The sequence below is a fragment of the Jaculus jaculus genome, chromosome Y, assembly GCF_020740685.1.
Source record: "Jaculus jaculus isolate mJacJac1 chromosome Y, mJacJac1.mat.Y.cur, whole genome shotgun sequence".
Classification (NCBI taxonomy): Eukaryota; Metazoa; Chordata; class Mammalia; order Rodentia; family Dipodidae; genus Jaculus; species Jaculus jaculus.
The window spans coordinates 9,166,376-9,180,490 of NC_059126.1; the positions used below are offsets into that span (position 1 = coordinate 9,166,376).

Consider the following 14,115-nt stretch of genomic DNA (forward strand, 5'->3'; position numbering starts at 1 on the left):
GGCAAGGGCAAGAAATAGGCAAGGCCAGGTAAGAGGCAAGAGGCCAGGCATGAAACAAGGGAAGAGGAAGACAAGGCAAGGGTAAAGGAAGGCAAGAAAGGGCAAGAGACAAGGCAAGATAAGGCAACAGGCCAGACAAGGAAAGGCCTTGGGCAAGGCCACGACAGGTAAGAGACAAGATGCCAGGCAAGAATCCATACAATTAGGAATTTCTAGAGAGATGTGAATGTTACATCTCAGTGGCACTATTGTCAGAGATGGAGAAAGTGTAAGAGTTGTTGTGTTTGGTACTATAGATCATATCATGAGCTGTTCCATGAGACTTTTTCACATTCGCAGAGAACAGGTGTTTTAGAATTTATGCTGGGTCAGCATATGTGGCGGTCATCACATATCAGACCACAGTTTGTCTCAGAGTGATGTGGTCAGGACAGACCTGTGCCACTTTAGGGAAAATGAGGGATAGCACATGCAAAAGATGTGTTGTCCAAGAAAAGTCTGCATTGTTTGGAGCATGTGAGTTGTATTACTGGACAGACATGAGGTGGTATAGGAAAGCTATGTCTGCCTCAGGATATGTGAAGACTATAGTCTGCCGGGCTGTGTCTGAGCACAAATCTTCAGTGTCTCAGACCATGTGATTGATACTACAGGTCATGGTAGGAAGTGTCTCAGCACACGTGTTGTGTCTTTGGACATGTGAGTGGCACCACAAGTTAGGAAACGATGTGCCTCTAGACAGGTCTGTGCTATATCAGGGCCAGTGTGTGGTAGTACATGACACGTTGCAGGACAGCTATAACCTGTCAGGATATGTGTGAGTCTTATAAAGGAAAATGCCATGAGGTGACTCTGGGGAGGTCTACACACTCTTAGTATATGATAGAGGTATTACATGCCATGTTGTGTCATGATGTGGTGGATCTCAGGAGAGCCCTTTGCTATCTCAGGACATGAAAACGGTACTAAATGCAAGGACATTGGGGGGCAGGGGATGTGTCTCAGAAAAGGTCTTATTTGAATATAAATTTAAATGGTCTCTTACATAACAAGACTGAATCACAATTACACCTATATATCTGACATAGTGACATATCAAGATGACAGGTTTTTCCTGAAAACTTTACTTTTTACACTTTCTAGGAAAAACCTGAATCTATACTGCATGAGCCCTTATATTTTGGGATTTATATATTCTTAAATGTCTAAAGTTGTATCATGTTTAATGTTTTATTTTCTATGAAAAGGTCTTAAAGCCAGGCAGTTTCCCTGGGGTACTAAGCACTAGCCCATAAGCAGGGTCTTACACTCAGCCAGGGCAACTAGCAGTATTCACACTCCCTTGAGCCACTGTGGATGCCAGTCCTTTGTCTACATCACCAGCTTAGAATACCATACAGTCTTCAACAACATGACCCTACACAGAATCACAAGTTACCTTTTCTCACAATCACCAGAATATCCACTTTCAAAAATTTTAACCAAACATTATAGGGGTGTGTGTTTACACTGTGTACCACAACTTCATTTGAAGACAAAAACCATACAGGAGATGGGAATTTTAGAGAAGGAGATGACTGTTGCTTTCTCAATTCAGCTATCTCATTCATTCATTCATATCCAAAAAATATCTCCAACCCATCACCCAATTCTCAGGAACCACTACAAAGGGGTGTTTTCCTTGTTTCATATGACATTATTCAGGCAAGTCTTGGCTCTGGACAGTGATCAAACTTCCCTTCTGCATTCTGGATGCACTGACCAGAACCAAAATGCACCGAGGTGCATTTCATTCTGATATTCCTGCTTGGGTTATGTTACACTTTTAGGATCTATGTTGCAGCATGACAGGAGGGCCAGTGTCCTATAGACTAACTGAACTCCTGGCTCCAGGCAACTCATCTTTCCTGGTGCACAAAGAGGTCTGGAACCCCGAAGCAATGGAGGTGAAAACACATGACTATTCTTGGTCAATGCACCATAATGTTGCAGGTGCAAGGGAAATAAGAATGCCAATGTGCTGTATGCAAAGTAGCAGTTTGTTTGTGTTGACACAGTGAATTTATTTCAAAGCCTGTGCCCTAAACCTAGTGGGACATCGCTTTATGTAACTCCAATATACAGTGATACCCCTGGTTTGATTGGTTGGTTATCTTCTCCTTCCTAAGCAGAGTTTACTGCCCTGAATACTTGACTTTACCACATTTAGTTACAGGGAAGAGGATAGAGAGAAAGGATGTGTGTTACAGAGGAAATATGGTATAATGTCAGGTAGGCTAAGGTTAACATTTTGAGTTCATGTTTCTTGTTTTTGTTTTCTTTAGTTCATTGTACTGTCTTACATGCAGCATGTATGAATTCAAGACTACCTTCTTAAAATCAAGTTTCCTGGTCTCCAGAAACATGAAAAATAAGTGTCAGTGGCTTAGTGGGAGTATCCTAGTTGTTTTTTGTTTCATATAAATTGGCGGATTTAAAGTCTCTTGTTATGGGTTAGATAAAGATTTTATAGGTTAGACAGCATAAGCTCTAATATCTTCACATGCTACCTCTTGTCTGTGCTTGAGCAGCATCACATGGAAGAACTGAAAGATGACACATGTAGGTTCAATCTACTGTTAGTACTAGCTTGCTAAATTCCCAGTATGCTTGTGACTTTATGGTTTTGCCTATCTGGCCTGCTTGTATTCCTTCCTTCACTGTTGTGTGGCCCGGTATTAGGACTGTAAATGTGCATTTCAGTTGCATGTGAAAGCCCCATTCCTTCAGGGACCATAAAGCATCAATAAGCATTCAAGTAAAAAATACTTTTCTGAGTCTGGAGTGATGGCTTCGTGGTTAAGGCACTGGCCCGTGCAGCCTAAGGACCCAGGTTCAATTCTCCAGTACCCATGTAAGCCAGATGCACAAGGTGACACATGCATCTGGAGTTCCTCTGCAGTGGCTGGATATGCCCATTCTCTTGTTCTCATTCTGTCTGTCTCTATCAAATCAAAAAAAAAAAAAAAATTCTTTTCTGAAGTTCTGTTTTGTTCTTTGTACGTTTGAAAGAAGTGTAACTGATGGCCATTCAGTACTGGCAAATGCCAAGAGATACAAAGTATAAAAGAAGTTCATATTGAAAGTTTGACAATCAAAAAAAAAAAAAAATTCAGAGTCAGGCCAATTCCAAATTTGACACAGTAAGGCAAATAGTATACTTAGTATTCGTTTTATTCACCAGTGGATATGAAGAGGCCTTCATTCATCCCTTGCTTTCCATTGCCATGCTGAAATCTATTTGTTATAATAGTTCTTTCCAAATGTACATGTTGTTGGCCCATGCTGATCACCACATAATTTTCTGAAATTTTTATCATCACAAAACTTGACACACTAATTTGTGCATCTTTCAAGGCCTCTTGCAACTGGACGGAGTAATTATGTAGCCCAGAGATCTTGTAACCTTGCAATATGTGTGATTCTGACCTTGAACCCTGGTTCATTTTACCTCTGACTCCCAATTAATGGTATTACAAGAATGTCTCACCATTCCCATCTTGTAATGAGTATTTTGTGACAGATTTGCCTGAATGAGCTCCAGAGTAGTAGTAGCAGGGAAAGAAGACAAACTGGAAAGTAAAGAAAGTTAAGTTCTTAACGGAACTTGTCAGTCATAGGAGGACTTGGGCTCAGAACTGAAAAAAAAAAAAAATTAGATGCAGGCGATGGGAACATAGTTTGTCTTTTAATGGAATAAGAAAGACCACACTATAATAAAAGTGTACATGAAAAAGTGTAAGGGTTGACATGGGATAAACCCATTATTCTATCACAGGGCACAGTACAGAGAGAAATAGCACTTGTTAATACTACCTTCAATTCCCTCAGGGACTGACAGTAATGAAAGCTTGGGGTTTGCTGTAGGATAATTACTCAATGGATGGTAGGAATGGTGGTGTTCATGATTACTGGTCAGGAAATATGTTTAGTGAGTACAAACTTAGTTTCAGAAATCCCATTTTAACCATAGAATTAACTAAGACTTTTAACGTCATGAAGAAGTGGTGCAAGTTGGCCAGTACTGGATTTCATTTCATTGTTTACCTTCACAACATGTCTAGTTCAGATCATGCTCACTATTCTCAGTGATTTCATAAGTCAATACATTTTACTTTGTCATTATTGTGTGCTTTCTTTTCCCCCATTCTTAGGATATACTCCTTTTAGATGCATTTAAAGTTACAGAAAAGAGGCATGTCAACATTTTTGTCAAATGCTGTACACTAAATAATTAATAATATGATACCTTGCCACTGAAATATAATTCTACTCTTTTATGACATATATTGATTCTACATAGTGATGGGTTCATTATCAAAATTTCTTACAAATATATAATACCCTTTATTTAGTTGCCTTAACCACATCCTTTTTGGCCCAGTTCCTTCTCTGTTCCACTAATCTCCTTCTTTCCCTCATTTTCTCACCTTATCTCACATTACTCATGATGTTTAGAACTATGAAATAAGAAACCATACAGATGAAATGTAGCTTTATTTTTCAAATGAGAGTTATTTCTCAACTTCTATTAAACATGAAGTTTAACGTATTATATCCTGCAACATTATTCGGTCATGTGACATTTTATTTGTCCTTAGGATTACATTGTAATATTGAAGATGGAAGGTAAGTTGATGTTGACTGTGAATCAGTGGATATATTAGTCACATTGGATGTTGGGAGCCATGGGTGTCTTGTTGGTAACAGGTTATAATAACAAGACTGGTTGGCTGAGAAATTCAGATGGTCAGTTAGACAATTAGGGTGCTCCATGGGCAGTCCAAAATGAGTATTGTGGAGAGGAGATACGATCTGGAACTCAGGGCTAGAAGTGGAAATGAAATTCAAATTGTTCCCATTGGCTTGAGAGTAGCTGCAGTGGGTGTGCATATAAAAAGTGGAGAAATGACTTGAAATAGAGTATTGAACTGTGGGCATTTGTTCTGATGGCCTAACTAAATATGAGGAGGGAGGACAAAAATCACTTCCCATTGGATAGTTTGTGCAAGTCATCCCTTGGCCAGTGGGAGCCTTGTTCATCTGAGGCACATTTAAATTTGCAGAGGTGGAAAGTAAACTTTGTTCCCTAGCTTCATCAACTAAACCACAGTTGTGTTTATAAATGTTACTCTGCGTTCTGAGGGTAGAGTTGAATTCTGGAACCAATGAAGCAGTTGCTCGAGAAGCATTTTTAACTCCAACTCTTCTTTTCATTCTCAACAACAGATGGGGATGACCTCGTATAAAATTTGGATTACGATAGAACTTGAACTAAAACCAAAGGAGAAAGCAATTTAGTGACTATATGTACACAAAACATTACAAGCAAATGTAATTTATAAAGATACAGATTTCTAGTTAACTGCATACAGCTAATATATTCAAATAATGGATGCACATTTGCCTACTTTTGAAAATGTCTTTATTATTAAACAAATACTTAGCTGCTAATTTGTTTAAGTGAAAACTTATATTATTTTTATATTGATAATGAATATTACCACCATTAAGTGGCTTTAGAAGTTTTACTCCTAAATCATTGTATAGATTCAAATTTATTAGCTGTCTCTTAAGCATGTAAAAACACTAGAGGGTTAATGCAGATGTTTTTGTCAATTTGAAAGGAAAATATGATTTATTATTAAAATTTTATATAACTTCAAACTGAGAGGTGCCCAACTTGTTAAAATATGCTTTTGTTTCAAACATAAACATATGCAGTTCTACAGAATTACTATGTGATTAAGGTGATTACTTTAGTTACTTTAGCTGAGCCTTCTTTTTCTTCTGCCATGAAGTCATCCAGAGAAGCAGACCTTTGACAATTCTGCTGCACTTTACTGAATCCATAAAGATTAAGCTGTCGAACCAAGCTTTTCATACTACTGGTTTCAAATATTCGGAATGGGGGCTTTCTTTCCAAAACTTCTTTCTTGAAAAGCTCCACATTAATCACAATAGAAGTTCCCTCCTCATCCCAACAGACAGATTTAAATTTGTTACTCTCTACTATTTTCCAAAGTTTCTTGGGAAAGGTCAAAGAAAAAAAATCACTATCTTCCTGTGGATCATTGACACGAAGTGCACAGCATGGATGGGTTATCAGGGACTGCTGACACAAAAGCTGAAAAGCAGTTTCCTCAACCTTAGCCATTAGCCCCGTGTCCTCAAGGAGTGTGTTATCACATGGTCGAGATTTGACTAAGGCATCTGAAACAGGAGATCCATCTTTTGGATAAATATCTTGAATTTCTGAAGGTACTTGTGCCATCTCAAGTGAGTTCTTCTTTAGCTCCACTGCTCATGTGAATATGTGAACTCTGCAGCTTCTGTCAAATGAAGTAAACAAGACCATCACAATGGGTCACAACCTCTCCCACTGTGACCTCACAAGGTGATGTAGCTTTCCCAGCAGTTAAGGTGTAACACTCACAAAAATGTTTCCATCACCTTCTGAAATAAGGCCAGCGGGAATAACTAATAATATAAACCACTTATTTTCTGGGATTTTTAATGTCTTACTCCTGGATTGTCTAGTGAGTGTATTAAGGTCTAAACTAAGTGAACTCATACGATATCCTTCCTTCCAGAAATACATGCCAGAGATTGGTGTCCACAGTGTGTGGTCCATTAAGGGAAGATGGAGTAAAATAAATAATTGTTCCCTGTTGGCATTTTATGTGGAAATGTGTATGGATGTTTCAACATCTTTCTAATTACAGAGTTGAGATTAAACTATATTTCCATTTGATAACATGTTACTCTTGTGTTTTCCATAGATAGAAAAAAATCTTTATGCTATTCTAAACAGTTTTGCAGTATTTTTGAGTGGAATGGTTACAACTGCCTTTAGCAAATTGATTCTATCTTAATGAAATTCAAGTAGGTCCTTTAGTTCATGGTAGTGTACCATAATGGAAATAACAAAAGTAACAAAATTGTAAATAACTCATTACCAATAAAATAGGTATATGTTTATGAGGTAAAGAACTACCCAGAACTTACCATAAGACCTTGTAAATTATTTCAAACCTGAATTTATAAGTTAGATACTAGGTAAGTATTCTGCTAAAGAAGAAGAAATCTGCTAATCTTTTTGGAAATCTGGACTGCAGTGTCATGTTTCACATGTTAAATAAATGTTAGGATTCAATGTTTCCACACAATAAACTATGTGTGAAATGATACTGTTTTAGTAAAGTCACATGGACTTTTCAGCCATGAGTGCATTAATTGCATATGCTGTTATTATTTCATATTAATAATGTCTAGTAAATTTTGTTCCATCTAACATCTTACAGAAGATGAAATTGCATTAATAAAGTAAAAACATTTCAAAAATGGTTTACTTAATACTGTCATGCATTCATACCCCTCACTTAACTTATTCTAAAAGTATGTCATAGGAAGGTAAACTTTTAGTGCCAAAAAACCTGCATTTTGTGATTTCATAATTTTTTTCTTACTACATATTTCAGATTCTGTAACAAAAGTAGTGCTGTTCTTAAGATCCAGTCTCAAGACCCCATGATGAGTTTGCTGTGCAATGAGGAGGCCCAGAAGCCTCCACATCCCTCTCGTATTTGGCCTGTATTTTCAGCATTTAAGTGCTTTGCAAAATTCCCAGTTGACAAGAAGCCCATAATCCTTCTGTTTGACACAGAAACTACTATTCCTCTTCATTAATTAGGGCTAATGGAAGCATAAAACAGGACATGGGTGACAAAGGCAGATAAGCATAAATATTGTTCAGAAGAAATAGAAAAGTACCCTGAGGTATATTCTGAGTTTCCCTATGGGGTGGAAGAAAACCCCAGTTACAGGTTAACAGTGTATAGGCATTTTGGTAGACAAGGACTGCCTGTCCTAGTCATATTACAAACCAATATTCATGCAAATTTTAAATTCAGTTGAGGGATTTGCTGTGGCAGTGGAGTGGGCCATTATTGGAAAGAAATCCAAGAAAACAAAACAAAAAGATACACAGATCTTGGAGTGCAACATGCAGATAATATCTTAGGAAACCCCATTTTTTTGTGAGCCATGTTGGAATCCTGAAAACAAGGAGAAACCACAGGACAATCCTAGTCATTCTGCCAGTGTCTGTATCAGAGATAACAGGTGAACAGTGGGTGTCATGGAAAAGGAGAGGTTGGACAGGAGAACACTGAGAGGTAAGCTACAGGGGGCTGGTATGGTCGTGGTGAGCCACAGTCCCAAGACTGTGAACAAGGGGTTTAATGGACAGCAAAGGGACTAAGAGATAGACACCAGGTGCAGACACCACTCAACTTCAAAGACCTTCTCACTGTCACCAATTACTGCTATCAGAATATGAAAGATAGAGCATGGCCTGCAATAGAACCCAGTGTACAAAGTACAATACATTTTTTTTGTGGGGTGGTCTTGCCAACTGCTTTTAAATTGCCATTTTTAATTAGTTATGTATACACTGTACACAGTCATGTTGGTACCATCTTTAGCCTTCACCCTGCCCTCCTCCCTCAGCACGGACCCTCCTTTTGGAGGAACATGGGTCGTGCGTGTGCGTGTGTGTGTGTGTGTGTGTGCGCGCGCGCGCGCGCGCGTGCAATGCGCATATATATAATTTTGGAATAAATGGCAGCATGTGCATAGAAAAGACTTAGCAATGACCATAGAGCAATCTTAGTAAGCTCTTAGATAGATCCCTAAGTAACATCTTAGCTGTAATTGTTTTCCCATTTTCAATCATTATTGAACTGGCTGTAAAGGTCTGAAGGAATAAAAAGGCTCAGTAGGGATCTCAGAAAATGCCAAAGTCCTCTAGGTTTGAAAGTGATGAAAAAAAGCTTTTAGAGAATAGAAAGAACAGCTCCAGGCAATGTGGCCCACACCTTTAATACAAGCACTTGGAAGGCAGAAGTAGGAGGACTGCCATGATGTCAAATCCAACTGAAAGTACTCAGAGAATTCAAGGTCAACCTGAGATAGACTGAGACCCTAACTTGAACCCCATCTCCTCCCCCCAAAATAAAAACAAGGATAGAAAGAGCAGGTCTGTGGTGCAGTTTTCTTTCTCAATTGCCACTAAAAGACAACTTGGAAAATTGAAAGAAAAAATTAAAGATAGAGGTGTAAGAGAGAGAGAGGGAAAGAGAATTGTTGCACCAGGAACTCAGCTATTGCAACCAAACTTCAGACGCTTTCACCACCTAGAGGGAATGTGTAAAGTTGCTCATGCCTCACCTATGTGTGTGTAATTATCATGGGATCTGGAGATTGAATATGGATCCTTAGGCTTCAAGGGAAGCATCTAGACTGCTAAGTCATCTCTCCAGCACAGCTTGGGGTTTTATTTATAAGTCATAAGCTTGCACACTGGTGCTAAATGGAATAGCTTTCTTAGTGCAGAATCCTGCCCAGGGCTTACCAACTGCAGTTCAGCTGGATTTTTGGTTCTGTTTTACATACATCTCCCTGCATTAGCTCTTTCTTCTACAGAAAGTTCCATCTGCAGGTATTTGAATGAAGCATCATCATGTGTCACACCAACAGTATCAAAATGACAACAGATTGCTGCAAAATAGAGACTGAAAAGGGTTGTCTTATTTTGACACAAATCATGGTAGTCCCAATAATTCTGCATGAATGATAGTGCAATATATTCAGAACTTAGGATCTTATAAAATTATTGTAAACTATTTCTAATAATGTGAAAGGACTGGCAAAAAAAAATACACCTTTCTAAAAAGGCTTTTAAAGTGCTGAACATGCATTAAATCTTTCATTCTTAGCATTTTTTTTTAAATGTCTAGAAAAGCATCTAGTAGCTTCCTTCTGTATAAGTCACCCAGGAAATCCAGGGGCAGGAATAGCCATGTGAACTAGAACAGTGCCCAGGTCAGTGGTTCTAGCCTGGCTACACATTAGAATCATCAAAGTTGGTTTCAGAAAAAATGTGGGTTCTTTCTGATTCACTGGTTTGGGAAGAACACATGACGGTGTATGTCTTAAGCATGCCCCAGATAATTCTAATGGGCAGACCTGACTAGACCAATTCTACTACTACAAGAATAGCTTCAGCTCATCTCCCAACCACACTTCATTGAGTTTTCAGTTATGTTTGGTTGACTGGTTTACTTTGCATAGAGAAGGATATTGCTGTGTTTTATTAAATATTTTTACTTATTTACCTGATAGAAAGAAAAATAAATATTAGTTAGTTAGTTAGTTAAGTTAATTTAGTTAGTTGGTGCAACAGTGCCTCTTGCCTCTACAACTGAATCCAGACAAATGCCCCCCTTTGCATTTTTGGCTTTTTACCTTAGGACACTCGGGGACTAAAGGCAGCCCCTCAGCCTTTGCAAGCTAGCACTTTCAACTACTTAAACTTCTCTCCAGCCAATCCAGTGGTGATTTCAATTGGCTTTCTTGAGAGGCATCTCACTATATAAGCTCAAGCTGGCCTTAAACTATATAGCCTGGGCTGGCCTCAAGGCCTATCATCCTGCTTCAACTTCCAAAATGTTTGGCCTACAGCGGTGTGCCAACAACCCTGGCTCTTTGTAGGAAGTTAACCTGAAGATTTCAAATCATGCTGTCTTCAGCCAAAGGATAACCAATTAGGGTGCACGCTAGTAATTTACAAATTACAAGAAGGAGTCAACTTTTCCAGTCCCCAAATCCTTTGCAGTAATGCCGTATTATTTCTTGCTTTGGCAATGGGACCACTGAAATCATATTTAGTAGACTCTTACCCAATGGCACGTCAGAAATTCCCATATTTCATTGCCTAGTATCATCTCCTAAAGTTCTTGTTAGTCTTTGAAGTTTAAATTTGTCACCCTGTCTTTACAAAGGACATTATCAGCAGACAATATGACACATGGAGTGTGCATTTTTCTCTTTTATTTTGTGTATGTTTAGGGTTGGAAGGACACAAATCCTTTGTGTTCTTGATACCATTTCCCATCATTTGAGGCCCCATTGATTTCTTTCTTAGGAGAATTTACAAGTCTAGCCCTTCCTTGGCATACCTTGGTTGACTGGCTTTTAATCATCAGCCCACCATTTTTGTCAAGGTCTGTCTTTTGAGACAGGGTCTTATGGAATCAGGCTGGCCTGCAAGTCCTGATCCTGTATCGTCCACTGCACAACTACTGTGTGTAGCGATGTGTGCCACCCACCCGGCCCTGCCTTACTCCAAGGTGATACCTGTTTCCATAACTAGTTTTTAAAGAAAACATAGTACTTGCGCTAGGCTTATGGCTTTCCGAAGGCTCAGTGTCTTTGGTTTCCTCGTTGGAACAATAACTATGACCCGCCTGTGTTGGGTGCGCGAAAGCTAAATTCCCTCTGATACCACGAGCCAGAAAGTATGTATCATCTTCACAGCACCGTGAAAGACAGACTCCTGTTTCCGCCTGAGTTTTAAAGTCTGCACGGCTCCACAGACACAAAGTCCTGTGCTTGGTCATTGTTGTTCAGCCCTGGTGTCACCCACCCTACAGTCCTTTCAAACTCAAATGCCTTTTCTCACTAGACAATTTGCTCAAATACTTTGCAGATGGCGACCCAACCGGAAACCGTCCCATTCCTTCTCCCCGGTACCTCTTTTTTAAGCTGGTCGCCTCAACGCCGCCCAGGAGGGGCTCAGGACCCAAGCGGTACGCCTGGGGGTTCAGCGACTAGAACATCCCGCAGCCAAAGAGGCTGCCCACACGTGGTGATGAGTGCTGGTGGACCCGGCCAGGAAGGGGTCTGGCGCAGAGGGTGTCCTCGGCGCTGAAGGGGACCAAGCCGAGGCAGGCAGGCCCACGTCACAGGAAATGCCATCACAAGAGCGGGCCTTTGTGTCGCCGCCGGAAGTGGGCTCTGCACGGTCAGCGCCTGGCCTTGGCCTTAGCCACGGCTGGGGCCTTGCCTGTGAGCAGAGGTCAGCTGTGGCCAGAGGCTAAGAAAGGCCCTGGGGCCTTAGCCAGGGTGGTGCTTCCACAGAGCTCACCTTTATAGGGCCTTCTCCATCGCCCTCTTCCCTCTTCCTGCCATCCAAGTCTACACTTCCAAACAAAAGTACCTGCGTTTAGTAGAACATTAACACGACCACAGTGTGTTAATTCAAACTTGAAGACTAGTTGTAACGTATTGTCACTAATCATTATCCTAAACCAGTGCACTCTGCAGCAACGGACCGGAATTCACACCATCACTTCTATTTCCTAACAAGCTTGAATCATATTACTATTGCTATACAATGGGAGAGAAGGGCCACGGAACAGCCAAAGGAAACCTTGCCTAAATAAATACACAGGAGATGAACACAAAGGACAATACCAGAGGCTTCCTGTGGGACTGGCTTCATATAGCTTTAGCCTTCCCAAACAACAAGTTCATTTAATCCCAATGTTTGGTAAAGGAGAACTCTAGTAGAAAGTATTGGAATGTTACAATCTTTTGTCTTTTACAAATCTTCCTCATTTCTATTAGAATTGTTCTCATATAACTCTGTTATCTGGAACGCAAAGTTCTTTTTCTTTTTTTTTTTTTAAGACAGGGTTTCATTCTAGCCCAAGACCTCACTCTTCTACCCCAAGGTGGCTTCAAACCCACCCTCCTAATTCTGCCTCCCAAATGCCGGGGTAATGGTGATCATTAGCCCAGTGTGATTGTACATGCCTTGGTCTCACCATTTGGAAGGCACAGATAGGAGGATTGCTGTGAGTTGCAGGCCAAGCTGGGACTACAGAGTGAGTTCCAGGTCAGTTTGGACTTGTGTGAGACCCTACCTACAAAGAAAAATAAGTGAGACACCAAAGTATAAACAGTTGTTAAGTCCTCACATTTATACATTTTCCATCACTGTGGAGAGGGAATTAATGACTGGAGAGGCTTCTGTCAAAAAATCTTGCCGTGTTAGCCTAGGAAATTGGAGAAAGCAAACTGAATCATTGCTAGTAAAGGGTAACATCAGGGTGTCATTTCATATTTTTTTTAATGCCATGGAAATGGGGCTAGAGCGATTAGAAATTACAGATGCTTGCTTGCAAAGCCTGACTTCCTGTGGTCAATTCTCAGTACCACCATAAAACTACAGATACCAAGTGTAGCAGGTATCTGGAGTTCATTAGCGGTGGCAAGAGGCCATTCTACCCATTTGTCATAGCGTTCCTCTGCTTATAAGTAATTTCTTTTTCAATTAGGGTTTTACACTACCCAAGCTGACCTGAAAGTGACTGTAATGTCTAAGGGTGGCTGTAAACTACTGATGATCCTCCTATCTTTGCCTTCCAAGTACTGAGATTAAAGGCATGTGCTCCCAAAACAGTGCAGAAGTTATTTTTTAAGATAAAAATTTTTAGATACTTTTTAACATTTTGTGTATCTGGCAGAGATAAAGGGAAAGAGGCAGGGAGATGGATACATTGTAAATGGGCCTCCCAGAACCTCTAACCAGAGCAAACAAGCTCCAGATACATGTGCTTGTGACTGACATGGGTACTGACTGGGGACTCCATCCTCAGCCCTTGAGTTTGGCAAGCAAGCACCTTAAATGCTAAACCATCTCATTAGCCTTTGGAAGGGAAATTTTAAATAGTCATAGAGTTGGTAAACAAACTAGAATACGTCTGGGCATTTTTCCTTGGTTAAATGTTGTGCCTGACATCAGCATCCAGCAGTTTTAGATTCAAGAGTAACAAAAGTAGCCTATGCTTTCTGTATTTTTTAATAACTTTAAAGAAGAGTTTAATTCCTTATTTTGTTTATCCATAAATTTAAAGAGCAGTATTCTTGTGACTTGACTTGCCTCCTCTAATGCTAAATATTAAAACCCCTAATACTAGGTCAGACCAAACTGCTGTAATAACCCTTAAAATTGACTAAAAGCATGGCACCAATGTTAATGTGTCTCTCTGACTGTTCGTAGGCCCAACAGGATTTTGGATTACAAAAGTATGAAGTATGAATGGATGGTAGAATGCTTCCAAAGTGTAAATAATTTTTTAAGAAGAGAAGATGGTTAGGGGTATGGCTAGGAGTTTCTTTTAAAGAACGTGGGTGTCCTCAACAAGTTACTAAAGTTATTACAGCTAC

At 39.8% G+C, this 14,115-nt stretch overlaps 1 protein-coding gene across 1 annotated transcript; it reads right to left on the reverse strand.

Moving 5' to 3' along the window:
* Window positions 1-4,626: 4,626 nt before the first annotated feature.
* Window positions 4,627-6,313, reverse strand: LOC123457060 (heat shock transcription factor, Y-linked-like). Its single transcript, XM_045141154.1, has 2 exons — window positions 5,798-6,313; window positions 4,627-5,313 (listed from the first exon to the last, which is right to left on the reverse strand). Exons 1-2 carry the CDS (start codon window positions 6,311-6,313, stop codon window positions 4,627-4,629), a joined length of 1,203 nt encoding a protein of 400 aa, XP_044997089.1.
* Between the last annotated feature and the right edge of the window lie 7,802 nt (window positions 6,314-14,115).

Bases quoted from the DNA above. Each gene is read 5' to 3' on its own strand.
- LOC123457060 (XM_045141154.1), bottom strand. From the start codon at position 6,313: ATGGCACAAGTACCTTCAGAAATTCAAGATATTTATCCAAAAGATGGA. The intron at 5,314-5,797 runs GTAATCACCTTA...CTTTGGTTTTAG, and splicing joins GCTCAGCTAAAGTAACTAAA to TTCAAGTTCTATCGTAATCC.